Raw genomic sequence first — 15,349 nt, 5'->3', positions numbered from 1 at the left:
CAACACCCTAAGAAGCTTTCGCTCGACTGTTGGATTAAGAGTCGGATACAGAAGGCAGTAATTCTTGAGATGGCGCGTATTGTGAGGAGGTTCCTCACTCTGGAGCCCTGACCACCATTTGCTTGGGCACTCAAATGTCCCGCAGGCGGAAGGGTTGATTATTTTTTACCAATTTTTAATAGTGTTTTGTATTATACATTTATATCAACATTGTTAATATCATAGAATTGATACTTGTACCGAATCGTAAATCTATGGTTAATATGTAAAAAAAAAACTAACAAATAATAAGAGTTAAAAGGATAGAAGATAGATAGATTATCTATGGGTAAATATTTGGTTGCCCGAACACGGAGGACAAGATATACAATATTGTCATAGAAACCAAATAAATATTTCGTTTCAATTCAGTCAACCGAGAATGATTCTCCTTTTTTATAACTTTTGAGTTTTGTAGCTTTGTACCAGATTTTGAGAGTTTGTATAAGATTTCTTAAATAATATTTGCCTTTTGCTGGTAAAAGACTGGTTTTTTCACTGTGAAAAGACACCATAGTACGGACCATGGCGATACGCAACCCTCGCTTACCACTGTTGCCTGGATATGGCGGTAATCCTATGGTATGATAATTATTATTATAAGTTTATTTAATTACGAGCCGTAATAGGCCAGTGGATATGACCTCCGCCTCCGATTCCGGAGAGTGTGGGTTCGAATCCGGTCCGGGGCATGCATCTTTAACTTTTCAGTTGTGTGCATTTTAAGAAATTAAATATCACGTGTCTCAATCGGTGAAGGAAAACATCGTGAGGAAACCTGCATACCAGAGAATTATCTTAATTCTCTGCATGTGTGAAGTATGCCAATCCGCATTGGGCTAGCGTGGTGGACTAATGGCCCCTCTCATTCTGAGAGGAGACTTGAGCTCAGCAGTGAGCCGAATATGGGTTGATGACGTATTTAATTTAAAACTAGCAGACTCCTGCGAGTTCGCCTTCGTGGAATTTGATTATATTTGTTACAAAATGCAGTTCCCTATGCCCGATCTCAAAGATAAAAGTCTTCCTATACTTAACTATAGTCTGGCAAGTTTGTTGATACCACTCCCATGATTTGCGGGCGACGGGCGGAAAGACTGCGCGGGTGTGAAATCTTGCGTGCGGGGAAGTGACGTGCATCAGTCGTGGGTTTTTCATTCATCGCAACACGCCCCCCGCACGCGCGCAACATCGGAGTTACGAACGAAGTTGCCAAGCTATAATCTATCTACTGCCTGGCTTTGTCTGTTCTACTTTTGAAAACCGCATGAAAATCTGTACACCATAGACAAATAACCTTCGCTGTATTAGTAACTAGGCAAGGCAAGAGTGAATAGGCATCTTCTAGGCTAGCGCGCCTTATCTTAGACCTCATCATTGCTTTCCATCAGGCTTGATAGTGGTCAAGCGTAAGATTAAACTACATTAAAAAAAACTTTGCGTCGCCAACAGTGTAGGTAGGTAGGTACTTACAGTATTTCCGGAATTATGTTAACGGTAGTAAAATATATACCAGGTAGGTATAAAACTATCTATAAACTACCTATTCATTTGTAGCTGTATATTTATGTATATGGAAAAGAAAAACTATAAATAGCACTTAATTTCAGATCGGCAAAACGAAATTCGGTGTCCGGCCTATATTTACGAGCATTGATAAGGTGAACATGTTGGTGGATAAGCCAGAGAGCGTAAACCGCGTACCGTCTTTGTATTGTAGGAAACAGGCGCCGGATTTGCCGGCATGGATAATGTACGATAAAAATGTAAGTATGGAAAGTTATCTAATCACACCACACTAATATTATAAAGGCCAAAAATTTGTGTGTGTGTGTTTGTTTGTATTGTTACGCTAGCCACAAACGGTCAATTATTCTCACGTTTCTGTACCACCCACGACTATAACTGATCGTGTGTTGGTCACTGCGTACATGACGTGAGAATAATAATTGACCGTCAATGGCGACCTTTAGGTACTTTTTCACGCCGCAACTACTGTAACTCTAATGATTTTAAACTTATTTCGTGGTTGTTCATTATGAATGTTATTTAAACGGGTACATACCACGATAAAACGACGAGATTTTTATTGTCGATATTTCGACCCAGTTGCATGGATCGTGGTCACGACGGGACTGAAGTTGCGAGATGAGAAGTGAAGTCAGCTGTTAGGGGCAAAATCGATCTACCCTCTTTCTTGTTCTTTTTCTTTTTTCAACGACCTCGCGTTTTTGGCTGTTTAGGCAAACCACACTCACGACATCGCTTTTGTTATTATGCGTGTCGCGGCGAACGTGTCTACAACCGGGAACTAAACATTGGATTGAGATCCATAATCCACACATTATTTCCACGGACCGCCACTATATACCCCGAGTAGTTCGAGAAGCCATTGAAATTCGAAAATACAAAAATTTCAATCGGGAAGATGGTTTCAAACTAGCCAGCGAGTGGAACCCGGTGGTAGAATTGTGCAAACCAAGAGGGCGCCGCGACACGCATAATAACAAAAGCGATGTCGTGAGTGTGGTTTGCCTAAACAGCCAAAAACGCGAGGTCGTTGAAAAAAGAAAAAGAACAAGAAAGAGGGTAGATCGATTTTGCCCCTAACAGCTGACTTCACTTCTCATCTCGCAACTTCAGTCCCGTCGTGACCACGATCCATGCAACTGGGTCGAAATATCGACAATAAAAATCTCGTCGTTTTATCGTGGTATGTACCCGTTTAAATAACATTCATACTGTAACTCTGGCTCAAAATTTAGAACAGAGATAGAATATACCCTGGATTAACACATATAAGGGTGGTGGAGGAGTATTTCCCATAACTTCAAGGTTTTGACGAGTCTACTTATATTTTTACGCAAGCAGAGTCATGGACGTCCGATTAAGTGAATTATAAAAATTTCATGTTGTTATTGTGGCGTTACTCCGTAACGGTTCGATCGATTTTGATGTTAATTGGTTTTATTCGTAGCTTTTTTTTCACCTTCCTACCCCTACCCCAAATTTTAATTGCGATCATAGTATTGTTTTGTTTGAAAGAAATTTAGATAACAATATAGCAATATTTGCGGGGTCAGTTATTATGCACTCGTGGTAGTGCGGAGGTAGGAAAATAGCTCTGTAAAAGTTAGCGATTACTTTGATTCTGGAGGGTGTGGGTTCGAATCCGGTCCAGGGCATGCACCTCCAACTTGTCAGTTGTGTGTGTGTGTGTGAGGATGTGTGTAGTGAGCTCTGACTTCTGACACAAACGGCTCTATTGCTGTTACAGACTTATAAACCTTGTAAAAAAATGTAATCATCGAGGGTAAAGTGCGACAAACATTAATATTACATCAAAATCGGTTTAAATGTAAATAACTGCGGTGTATTAGAATAGGTACCTAAGAATTGCGGTATAGATATTTATCTAGATAAAAAAAAGATGACCGATCAAATCAAGACTTAATTTTCTTCAGATTCTACGATTTCAAGCGTTTTTTCAACAAACGATACTGGAGTATCGTACTACAGATCACATACTGCGTAAAGTGGATATATTCTTTTTTCTTGAAGATGGTACCATTAAAGTGATGGAGCCTAAAACACAGAACAGTGGATTGTCACAAGGTAATATTATATAGCTTGGCAAGTTCGTTGATGACACTCCCATGATATGCGGGCGACGGGGAGGGAAGAATGCGTGGATGTGAAGTCGTGCGCGGCGCAGAGTCTGGAATCGGGATGCATCAGTTGTGGGTTTATCTGTCATCGCTACCCTCATCCCGGCCCCTGCGGGCCATCGGTAGTGTTACAAACGAAGTTGCCAAGCTATAATTACATATACAACATATTCTATTTCCATTTTAAACCTATTGTTTAGGTATTTTTAACCGACTTCCAAAAAGGAGGAGGTTCTACGTTCGGCTGTATGTATGTTTTTTTTTTTTTTTTTTTTTTTTTTTATGTATGTCCAGCGATAATTTCGTCATTTATGGACCGATTTTGAAAATTTTTTTTTTGTTTTGAAGGGTTTGATTCCAGGGTGGTCCCATTTTTTTCATGTCAGGGTCTGATGATGGCATCCTGGAGAAATCGAGGGGAACTTTCGAAAATTGTAAAGACGGCTAGTGTGTTTGTTAATATTTCCATAAGGTATTTTAAACCACTACAATTTTATGAAGGTCTGGAGTTGGTCTGATGATGGAGCCGAAACACAGACAATGGAACTCGTCAATGATTCACAGCAGTTACCTTTTGTTTGGGCTTGATTAATTTGTATTGATGAGAACTTTCCACCTAGATGGGTTGTGACTGTATCAAGGGTCTGGTGATGAAGACGAGGGACAGTTAAGAGAACTCCTCAACGGCTCGCAGTATCTACCTTGTGTTTGGACTTAATAAATTTGTGTTGATGAGAACTTTCCACCTGGATGGGTTGTGACTGTATTAGGTGTCTGGTGATGAAGACGAAGTACAGTTAAGGGAACTCCTCGACGGTTCGCAGTAGCTACCTTGTGTTTTGACTTGATAATTCTGTATTGATGAGAACTTTCCACCTGGATAGGTTGTGACTGTATTAAGGGTCTGGTGATGAAGATGAAGGAGAGTTATGGGAACTCCTCGACGGTTCACAATAGCTACCTTGTGTTTGGACTTGATTAATTTTATATTGATGAGAACTTTCCACCAATATGGATTGTGACTGCATAGGGGGTCTACTGATGAAGACAGAAGACAGTTAAGACCACTACTCATTAGTCATGATACCTTTCACGTTTTTCTGGATATTCATATTACGTATATGAGTTAAAGTAAGTAGTATTTTTATTAAAATTGGGATTGTAGGACTTAAGTACTTATTATTATAAGAAAATAACGTTTTAGCTAATTGCTTATTAATTTATGTTCACACTCAGTAGGTATGTATGCTAACACTAAAAATGAAAAAATAAAAATTTTAATAAAAAAATTCAACCGACTTCCAACTCTAAAACTAACCTAAACTAAAAAGCAAAAAATAACATCTTACCTATGTGCTACCTTCTAATCAGTTTGAAGGCGGTGCCAAGCCAGTGATGTTTTAATTCAAGCCGCTTAAATTACAAAATTTCTGTGGGTCTTACAGAAACGGCTTTAATTAAAACATGACACTGGATTGGCACCGCCTTCAAACTGATCAGAAGGTAGCACATAGGTAAGATGTTATTTTTTGCTTTTTAGTTTAGGTTAGTTTTAGAGTTGGAAGTCGGTTGAATTTTTTTATTAAAATTTTTTGATAGAGGTTTTGGAGGAAACTCAAATAAAGACCACACTCTTTACCACACCTATAACATTTATTTTGACTACGAAGTGGGTTAAAGTTATTAAGATGTACTTACTGTTGTTTTTTTTTTTTTTTTTGAGAGCAGTGATAGCCCAGTGGATACACCCTCCGATTCCGGAGGGTGTGGGTTCGAATCCGGTTCAGGGCATGCACCTCCAACTTTTCAGTTGTGTGCATTTTAAGAAATTTAATATCACGTGTCTCAATCGGTGAAGGAAAACATCGTGAGGAAACCTGCATACCAGAGAATTATATTCATTCTCTGCGTGTGTGAAGTCTGCCAATCCGCATTGGGCCAGCGTGGTGGAGACTCGAGCTCAGCAGTGAGCCGATTATGGGTTGATGACGAACTGTTGTTTTTACTTGGTAAATAAATGATTAATTATTAATTTTAGGTGTGCTTATAAGTCGCCAAAGAATACGGCTTCCGTTCAGTTATGATTTATATTACGACGTTCTTGATCTAAATATTGGACGAGAAGTTACTTTCTTTGGAAAAGTATTTAAGGTGAGTAAAGTAAACTACCTTTTGCTATAATAAAAGCCATAGAGAAGCTAGAGTAACAAAGCTGTAACGGCTTTGTATGAGAGGAAAAATAATAAACTTATTTTCATATCAGATCGTCAATTGTGACAACTTCACAAGAGTGTTCCTGAATCGCCTCGGCATCAACGTACCTCATCCAATCAACTGGCCTGATGCTGTTGAGGTATGAGTTATATAATCATCTGATTGTGGTAACTATTGAATAACTTTGCTTGCTTAAAAATTAGTGTAAGGATCGCCACTTGTAAGGACCCTCGTCCTTAGTGTAATAGAAGGAAATCACTGGCTCATCCCTACACTCGTATCGCAGGCAGCGCACGTCCGCTCTCGATCAACGACTCTCACAGACTGCCCCAATAATGTATCATCTATGAACTGCCCGCTTGCCCTTACCCGCATACACATGTACCCACATACGCAGTGTACATGAGACAATGTATATAGGTATCTATTTAGTAGACACAAACATTACAATTAGTATTTCCTTTTTCAAGAGAACACCGGACACAAGGAAGCCACCCAAACATAGACCGTTTCGGCAGTTTCTGGATTTTGATAGACAAGTCTTAAGGTGAAGTATGAATTAAAAATTAAATTTAGGTAAGGAAATTGTTAACGGTTATTTTTGTAAAATATTCATGCTAACAGATTCCATGGGTATTGGGATGACCGAGAGTCTGAGTTTGGTACAATACATCTATTGGAGATTCATTACTTTTTGGCCGACGATACTATAGAAATCAAAGAAGAATTACCACCAAATTCCGGGATGGAAGCTGGACCTATGTTTTTGAAAAGAATGAGAATTCCACGAGTAAGTATGTAGTAGGTTACAGGTATATATCCCGGCAAATAAGTTGAACCCAAAATATCTACGCATGTACAATTATATGCAGATGTTAAAATGAAAAGGAGATCGACCATTTTGGGCCCAGCACGTTACAGAAAAAAATAAATGACGAAAAATCCTTAAAATTATAATAAATAAAATCACCAAAAATAATTAGAATTCACAGTTGTTAATATTTTTTATATGTTTATGTTTTTTACTTGCTCTTGATCACTAACTAAAACTATAATCTTAGTATTTTAATAAATGACACAAATTTGGACATTGTAACGGTTCAATCTACAATGTATGAAAAATGGTCGGTCTTCTTTCATGCGCGATAGTTATGGCGTCAACGTGTTGCTATGGAAAACTGCGTATAGTTCAACTTATAGGCCGCTTACTATACCTACATTACGAATATTAGAAAAAAGTCTAACATAACATGTAAATTTTTTAGAAAATTCCACCTCGCATAGAGATGACTGGGGGACCAAAAGTAACCTCATACACTCCTGCAGATTTGAGTATAGGCGCTGTGATAAATGTGTACGGACGAAATGTTGTTCTCACTGACTGTGATCCATTCACCAAGGAATATTATCGAGTCACGTATGGCTTTGGTAATTTTATAACTATTTGAACAGGGTGCTGGGGAGTATTTCCCATAACTTCAAGTTGTTGACGAGTCCACTTACAGGAGCAGCATTACTTAACAAACAAATTAAAACTTTTTATGATTCAAAAATATCCGACTATCCATGTAACACACGCCTACTATTGCATACTTGCATTCTAAAGTTTGGCTACGTCATAATTATAAGGAGTAAATATTATTTACTCCGAAATAGTAGATTGTTATACAAGGGGCTAAAAAGACCCATTATATACGAGGTATTTTTAGGGCCCGAGACGTAAGGCGAGGGCCGCCTAAATAGAAACCGAGTTTTACACTCTGCTTTTCACTACGATTGCGAGAAAATAAAATAGTTTAGTACAATAATCAATGATTTATTTTAATTGAAAATTAAATGTACAAAGTCTACAATTTTGGATATTAAGGGAGATGCTTTTACCCGGTAACATAATTTCCGACTATTGTGAAGATAAATAATGAAGTATGTGAGGTAAATGTGGGAGATAATAGTATAAAAAAATCTTTTCGTAAGTGAATCCATTCGTTGTTGTTTTCTCCATTCTCTCTCTATTCGCAACTCAATAAAAATTAAATAAAAAAATAAACCCATTCCACAGACAACTTTTTACAATTAAAGTTTTTTATTTATTTTTCAAAACAATCAGGGCCTTACCTATAATGATTCTATTTTCGAATAAAACCTCCTCCGTTTTATAGTAGGCTAGTACTTGGTTAGTACTCGTAACAGACAAGAATTAAAAAAACTAAATTACTTTAGCCCCTAGAGGCTGAAATGCTTGTTTAGCCCCGCTGTGGAGTGGTAATATGACAGTGTTTTTGAGCAAGAGTAGTGAAAATATTAATTTTTGAAAACACATTTTCTTTGAACATTTTAAATTAATTTTCGGTAAAGAATATAAACCCAGAGTTATGGGAAATACTACCCAGCACCTTGTATAATGCTTTGTAAAAATTTATACGTACGTACGAAGATAAATATTTAGTAGGTAGGTACACACTTGAATGTAGATAAGCTGTGCCCCGCGTCTACTTTCTATACTAGACTATAATCTTTTTTCGTGCAAATTGTATCTACTAGTAGAAACGTTCAGGCGTTAGCCTTTTCTAACTGATTAACAAAATATAACCGTTAACTTTTTGTTTTCCTTGCATAAAAACTATTTTTTCTTTCACAAAAACCTCCTAATCCTCGTACTTTAGGGGAAATAAATAGGGTTTTTTTTAGGTATGTAGCTGATGCTGATAATTGTTAAATTTTTGCAGACGCATTTACTCCATTACCTTTACCAAACGATGGAGGCAAGGAGTGCATATCCGCAAGCATGGCGGAACGCCAGTTGCCGCCGTGGAATGGGTATGGTTCGTATGATGATTCTGCTGAAAATTGCCGAACTGTCGAGCCGAAAGCTCCACATAGAGATTTTATGAAATTTCTTCATAAAGACAGGTATTGAACATTACTTGACTTAAGCTTATTGGTTTCCTTTTTTACAGAGATGATAAAGCCAATAAAGTTGAAATTCAATCGTTGTATTCTAGCAATCTTACTTACTTCTATCTTTGTGGAATACTAGACCTACTAGACCTAGAAGTACCTATCTACCGCAAAAATCTTACAAAATATCATGACATTAATTAGGGTAACGATATAGTCGTATATAACTCGTTATTCTATCTGCCCATCAAGTGGCACAGCGGTTCTTTTTCTACGATCGCTAACGTTTCGAAAACTAGAAAGATGTATGGGAATGACATTTGCTATCGACAGGTCATGTGATCAAGATCTGTCATTCCAATTGACGACGTGCAACTTGGCTAGGAGGGCTGGTCTCTGACATCGACAAAGTGTAGATTTAGTACCTACCTACCTCTCGAGTACGAGTAGCTATTATAATTTTGTATTCGTAGAGTTGGATTTGACTCCCACATACTTCGTTTTGCTGCAAGATTGATCTCCGACGATCCCGTGGACGCACAGCGTTACTTCATAATAAAATATTTTTTGTGTGATGACACAATTGGAATATTTGAACTTGGCGAGCGTAATTCTGGATTTAAGGTAAGTACTTACCTCAGTTAATAGATGTTTTTGTGAGTTATAAATTATATTGAATTTGAATTTTGCATTTTATTAATAGGTACCTCCAATATTTCATTAGCGAACAATCTATACTTATAATAAATCTGTAGAGAGGTCCTGTACATGAAATATATTTCCTAAATAACTATTAGTGGGTGATTAGTGATCGATACTGGTGCTAAAAATGCAATCAGTAAATTTTTTGTCTGTCTGTCAGTCTGTATGTTCGTTATAGAAACAAAAACTACTCGACGGATTTTTTTATTTTTATTTTATTTTATTTTATTTTATTGAGGGCTTACAAACAACATCATAGTACACAATCATATTAGTAATATAAATAAAAATTATAACTATGACACCAGCTTCGGAAACCACAGATTACAATACTATAAAGTAGACTACTACGTACCTAAATACTTTATATAAAATTATTACAAACAAATTAAAAATAATAATAATAATAATAAATAAATTAAATTGAAAAGTGAATAAAAAAAATGGATGAAAGAAAAGACTAAAGACTAAGACTAAATTATTAATTAACTAATAGCTAAAAACTCTGTAAGCGTTTTATAACCAACCTCTTGAAGGTACCTACACGTGTAGAAAAAATATCAATATTATTGAAGCACTCATTGTAAGATTGCGTCATTCTATATAATGGAGAACGTTTATTTTAACGAAACTTGGTATAATTATTCTTCATACTTCTAGGCAGGTTATAGTATACTTTTCACCACGCTACGATCAATAGAAGGAGAGCAGTGAAATGTTGGGAAAACGGGAGAAGTTACTCCATTTTTACAGCGATACTACTGTAAGGGCTGGATTAAAGAGGTGTAAGGGCGGACGAAGTCGCGGGCGTCCGCTAGTAGATAATAAAATTAAAAAAAATAATTCACATTCAAATGATTAAACAAGACACCAAACAATGCCAAGAATTAGATTGAAGGTCCTGGCATGTTTTAAATTGATATTAAATAAGCCAGGAATTATTATAGTATACCATGATTGTTGTTAGGGTGGCAAATTCTTCCGGCGCGACAAGATGTATCTACCCGACGTGAAGTTCTTTGTACCTAAAGAGCCTCCAGCATACACTGACAAGGATATGTGGATCGGCAATGAGCTGGTAATCAACAAGCACCGATTCAGACTCATTGCAGCTGATGAATATGCTTTAAGATATTTGGAGACACATTCCAATGAGGTATTTGATATTACTTTTTAATCTAACTTAGGTATACAATTATACATTGAATGATGATTTATATTACGTCTGTTATTATTATGATGCAGCCTATAGTTATAGTTATATATATATAACGTCTTTACCGTAGTAAAAAATAACACAACTTTAGGACGTTTCTCTGTAGTCAGTTTTTGCCAATAGACGTAAAAACAAAATATTCCGTAACAAAAGAGCAGTATCTTCAAATAAAACTTAAACTGAAGAAAGTTAAATACAAAAGTTAAGTTCCAAAAACTTTAAAATGCAAGTACCTAACTTCAAAATGGGTATGGTGAGCGAAGGCTGAAATATATTGTTCCAACTATTTTTAAAGATCTTTTAAAAGTTAGCCAGTGCACAGCACAACCTACCGTGGTTTGTGTTGCATTATGGTTAGGCCTAATTTCAATATGTATTTTGTAGAATAATATATAAATAAGTTATCTACATTTAATTCACGGCTAACTGCTATAAAATGATAGATTTTGTATAAAGGATTTTTTGTATTTTTTTCAGTATCCAATGGCAAATATTCCGTTGATAATGGACAAGATTCGCAGGACACTAGCCTCTAAAGAAAATGGCTACAAGAATTTTGTAGCGAAATACATGGAAGCTGTTTTGCCGAATAAGAGAGAATTGATGTCTGTTAGATGCTTCAAGTAAATATTTGATTACTATTTTCTTTTTCGGAATAGTGTAACCTAATCGTTTTTAATTTACAGTATGTACGTACCTAATACAAATGTTTATTTTCCTAGACAAGCCTTAAAAGAAATAATGTGTGAAAAAATGTCGGAACACGAATTTGTGTCTCTGATACGATACTTTCGAGGTGATCCTGGGAAAGAAAAGAGTCCTCGAAGAGAGATGATAAGGTAAGTATGAGTGTCTACCCAAACAATTATTACCACGAAAACCACAACCGTTCTGTCTCCAAAACTTTAATTTATTGGAATCTTGTCTGTTTCTGTGATAGTAATGTTTCTTGCACAGAAGCATCGCTGTGTTTATGTCTGAAGGGTAGAAAGAAATGCCAAAGAAGTTACAGGTAAATGAAGCCTTACCTCATGGAGACTATGGCATTATGCCTTGATAGGGATTGTGAGTTAATAGTATCATGTTATAGGCGATGGTTTTCCAGACCATTGAGCTTGGTCCGTAAATTATTAGTGTTAGACTGATCTGATGACTATGGGACCACCTTACTCTCTTAAGGTGGTCCTCGTAAGATGTTAAAAAAAATTAATCGATCGGTCCGAATCGGTCCAGGATATTCATAAAACAATTTAAAATATCCCGAGGAATCGAAAGTTTTAGTTTTCAAAGTCGGTAATAAAACGAATATAAAGTGTAATTTAAAAAGTTCTACCAATCATCATCATTATGTATATTATTATCAGCCGTTGGACGTCCACTGCTGGACATATGCCTCTTATAAGGATCCCTCTATAATCAACAGCATTCAGCGGCCTTCAATTTACCAATCAATCATAGTTAATTTCTGGGTCTCTTGTAGAGATTTCTAATGCTTTCTTAATCATCATTAACCAGTTAACAATCAGCATGAGTCTCCTCTCAGAATGAGAGGGATTAGACTATAGTTCACCGCGCAGGTCCAATGCAGTTTGACAGACTTCACACACGAAGTGAATTAAGAAAATTCTCAGGTAGGCAAGTCTCCTCACGATGTTTTCCCCTCAGTGTTTGAGAAACTATTAATTTTCTTAAAATGCATCTAATTGAAAAGTTGGAGGTGCATGCCACAGACCGAATTCGAACCGAAATAAGATATTGCTTAGGTAATTTTGTCGACGTTGTACATTGTAGGTCATTAGTATTTACGGAGTTGACCCGCGGGCTATGGGATGACCGGGAGCGTCTGAAGGAAGGTTTGATCCATGCCGACGTGAGCCGTGCGGGAGTGCTGTCGGCGGAGCAGCTGCGGCAAACACTGCGCGCGCACCGGTTGCCGATCAACCGGGACTTGATGGACTGTATGTTGACAGTGTAAGTTAGTATTTATGGAGTTGACCCGCGGACTGTGGGATGACCGGGGCCGTCTAAAGGAAGGTTGGTCCATGCCGACGGCAGCCGTGCGGGAGCAATGTAGGTGGAGCAAGTGCGGCAAACAATGCGCGAGCACTGGCTGCCGATCAACCGGGACTTGATGGACTGTATGTTGACAGTGTAAGATTGTACCGTCAGGAGAACCCATTTCATTAGCAAAGTTCTAGTCCATTGAGCTGTAAAAGACTGAGCTTTTCTTGACTATTAATTTTTCAGTAAAAATTCTCAACCTGTAGATGGGACATTTGCTACAGCTTCAGAGATCGGAGAGTACGTTACGAATGTATCACTAACTTTCCAACTCTGGGCTGAGAATTTTTATTGAGAGTAACGAGAAAGAAAAGAAAAAGGAATTGGTAAAGGGAAAGAAAAGAGAACCCAGAGCCAGCCTGAGAATATGATTCCAAGCAACATCGGCAAGTAATGGACCTACGAGGCGGCTTATTCATCATTATCAACCAATATTCGGCTCACTGCTGAACACGAGAATGAGAGGGGTGAGGCCAATAGTCCACTAAACTGGCCCAATGCGGATTGGCAGACATCACACACATAGAGAATTAAGAAAATGCTTACGTATGCAGAAGAATTTCCTCACGATGTATTCTTTCACCGTTTGAGACATTAGATATTTAATTTCTTAAAATGCACATAACTGAAATGTTGGAGGTACATGCCCTAGACCTGATTTTAACCTACGGCAGAGGTCCACTGGGTTATCACAGCTGTTACGGTGGTATAAACTAGTGAATAAATATACAGAATTCCTAATCACGTACAGTTGCAGTAAAATTATGAAATTGCAGGCTTGAGAAGGATGACAAGTGCAACATAGTATATAACGATCTCATGTCGTTCCTCGACTTTCAAACACGACCAGTCTTCAGTCTCACCGAAGAAGATTACATGAAGGTTGTGCGTCACGCGCCGCCGACCAAAGATATAGAGGTATGTACCTATAGATGGACCGAGGACAGCGTCCGTGGCGCGGTATGCGCGGTGGATTTAATGACGGAGGTCCTGGGTTCGATCCCCGCCTGGGCCGATTGAGGTTTTCTTAATTGGTCCAGGTCTAGCTGGTGGGAGGCTTCGGCCGTAGCTAGTTAGCACCCTACCGACAAAGACGTACCGCCAAGCGATTTAGCGTTCCGGTACGATGTCGTGTAGAAACCGAAAGGAGTGTGGATTTTCATCATTTCATCAAGTTAGCCAGCTTCCATCTTAAATTACATCATCACTTACAATCAGGTGAGATTGTAGTCAAGGGCTTACTTGTAAGGAATAAAAAAGTCTTATTTTAGGAAGGCTGTAAGATACACTAAGATGGTTGAGAGTCTGGACCCTAGAACCTTCTTTGGCGGCCTCCTCTGATGACGGCATGGCGCAGTGGTGTGCGCGGTAGATTCACAAGACGGAGGTCCTCGGTTTGATCCCCGGTTGGGCCGATTGTGGTTTCCTTAATTGGCTTCCTTCAGCCGTGGCTAGTTACCCCCCTACTGGCAACGACGTACCGCCGAGCGATTTACTGTTCCGGTGCTATGTCGTGCAGAAATCGACAGGGGTGTGGATTTTCATCCTCCTCGTAACAAATAAGCCCGCTTCCATCTTAGATTGCATTATCACTTACCATCAGGTGAGATTGTAGTCAAGGGCTAACCTGTAAAGAATAAAAAAAAAACCTGCTACCTTCCTAAGTCACCATAGTCATAACTTCATAATTTGATGCCGCACTTACCTATAGTAGCACCACAGACTGACTTTCAACCTTCCTGAAATGAGACCTAGCTATTACAGATTCTCGGATGATACCAATGGATATTGAAAAGGCTTTATCAATTTCGTTTCTATTTTAATGCTTGATTGATTATATCAATTGAATTGCTACCTATCGCTTACGTATTCGCTCGCATGGGTTTTTTTTTATTTCATCAATTAACGTATTATGTTTATCGGCTTAGAAAATATATAATCCTAATAATATACCCAAGTTGGGAATTGAACCCAGGATTTCTCTATTGAAAACTACAAATCTTCATTCATTTTTAGTGAAAATCCATACAGAATGGTCTGATTTTAGCCTGAACAATCGATAGCAAAATGCAGCGGGAAAATTAAGTAACATGTGTTTATATTTACAGTGCAAGATGTGGGCAGATGCAGAGACACTAATAACTGACGGTTATGTAAATTGGAACGCCTTCCTCTGCCAACTGAATCTTGACCACCTGGTTAAAGAGCAGAGTTAAAGAGCTACTTAGTCGAAGTAACTATAGTACGTTTAACGGGGCGAGATAAATATTTTAAACAATTTGACAACATGATTGCTTACGACAGTTAAGAACAGATATGATACTCACTCGCTTTCGAATGTACGTGTAAGTTTTCGATTAGGTTGTTTACGTATTTTATCTCTAATCGTTGGATGTACTATACGTATATTTTATATCTGCTATTAGAGGAAGGGATGACTAAGCGAGAAATGATTAATTTGAAATTGAAATTAGTTACATTTTGTAACTAACAAAAAATCGTTTTTGTACGCATTTTGAAAATTAATAACATTTATATTGGTGTTTAATTT

At 37.8% G+C, this 15,349-nt stretch overlaps 1 protein-coding gene across 2 annotated transcripts; it reads left to right on the top strand.

The window, feature by feature from the left end:
• Window positions 1-1,653: 1,653 nt before the first annotated feature.
• On the top strand, window positions 1,654-15,347 carry LOC112051688 (EF-hand domain-containing family member C2-like). Of its 2 annotated transcripts, none has more exons than XM_024090457.2 (15): window positions 1,654-1,805; window positions 3,504-3,654; window positions 5,746-5,858; window positions 5,971-6,060; window positions 6,392-6,468; window positions 6,546-6,711; window positions 7,187-7,349; window positions 8,648-8,831; window positions 9,293-9,443; window positions 10,489-10,677; window positions 11,215-11,360; window positions 11,460-11,576; window positions 12,529-12,708; window positions 13,575-13,716; window positions 14,907-15,347. In XM_024090457.2, the coding sequence occupies exons 1-15, from the start codon at window positions 1,707-1,709 to the stop codon at window positions 15,012-15,014; spliced, it is 2,076 nt and encodes a 691-aa protein (XP_023946225.2). In that variant the 5' UTR covers window positions 1,654-1,706; the 3' UTR covers window positions 15,015-15,347. The 2 variants fall into 2 exon arrangements, with proteins under 2 accessions (XP_023946225.2, XP_023946226.1); XM_024090458.2 differs by lacking the exon at window positions 1,654-1,805 and adding an exon at window positions 2,354-2,752.
• The last annotated feature ends 2 nt before the right edge of the window (window positions 15,348-15,349 follow it).

Source organism: Bicyclus anynana, chromosome 14 (genome assembly GCF_947172395.1).
Source record: "Bicyclus anynana chromosome 14, ilBicAnyn1.1, whole genome shotgun sequence".
Taxonomy (NCBI): domain Eukaryota; kingdom Metazoa; phylum Arthropoda; class Insecta; order Lepidoptera; family Nymphalidae; genus Bicyclus; species Bicyclus anynana.
Note: the sequence above shows the minus strand (reverse complement) of the source record. Positions and strands in the feature narration are given on the sequence as shown.

Bases quoted from the DNA above. Each gene is read 5' to 3' on its own strand.
- LOC112051688 (XM_024090457.2), top strand. From the start codon at position 1,707: ATGTTGGTGGATAAGCCAGAGAGCGTAAACCGCGTACCGTCTTTGTAT. The intron at 3,655-5,745 runs GTAATATTATAT...TATTAATTTTAG, and splicing joins GAACAGTGGATTGTCACAAG to GTGTGCTTATAAGTCGCCAA. The intron at 8,832-9,292 runs GTATTGAACATT...TTGTATTCGTAG, and splicing joins AAATTTCTTCATAAAGACAG to AGTTGGATTTGACTCCCACA.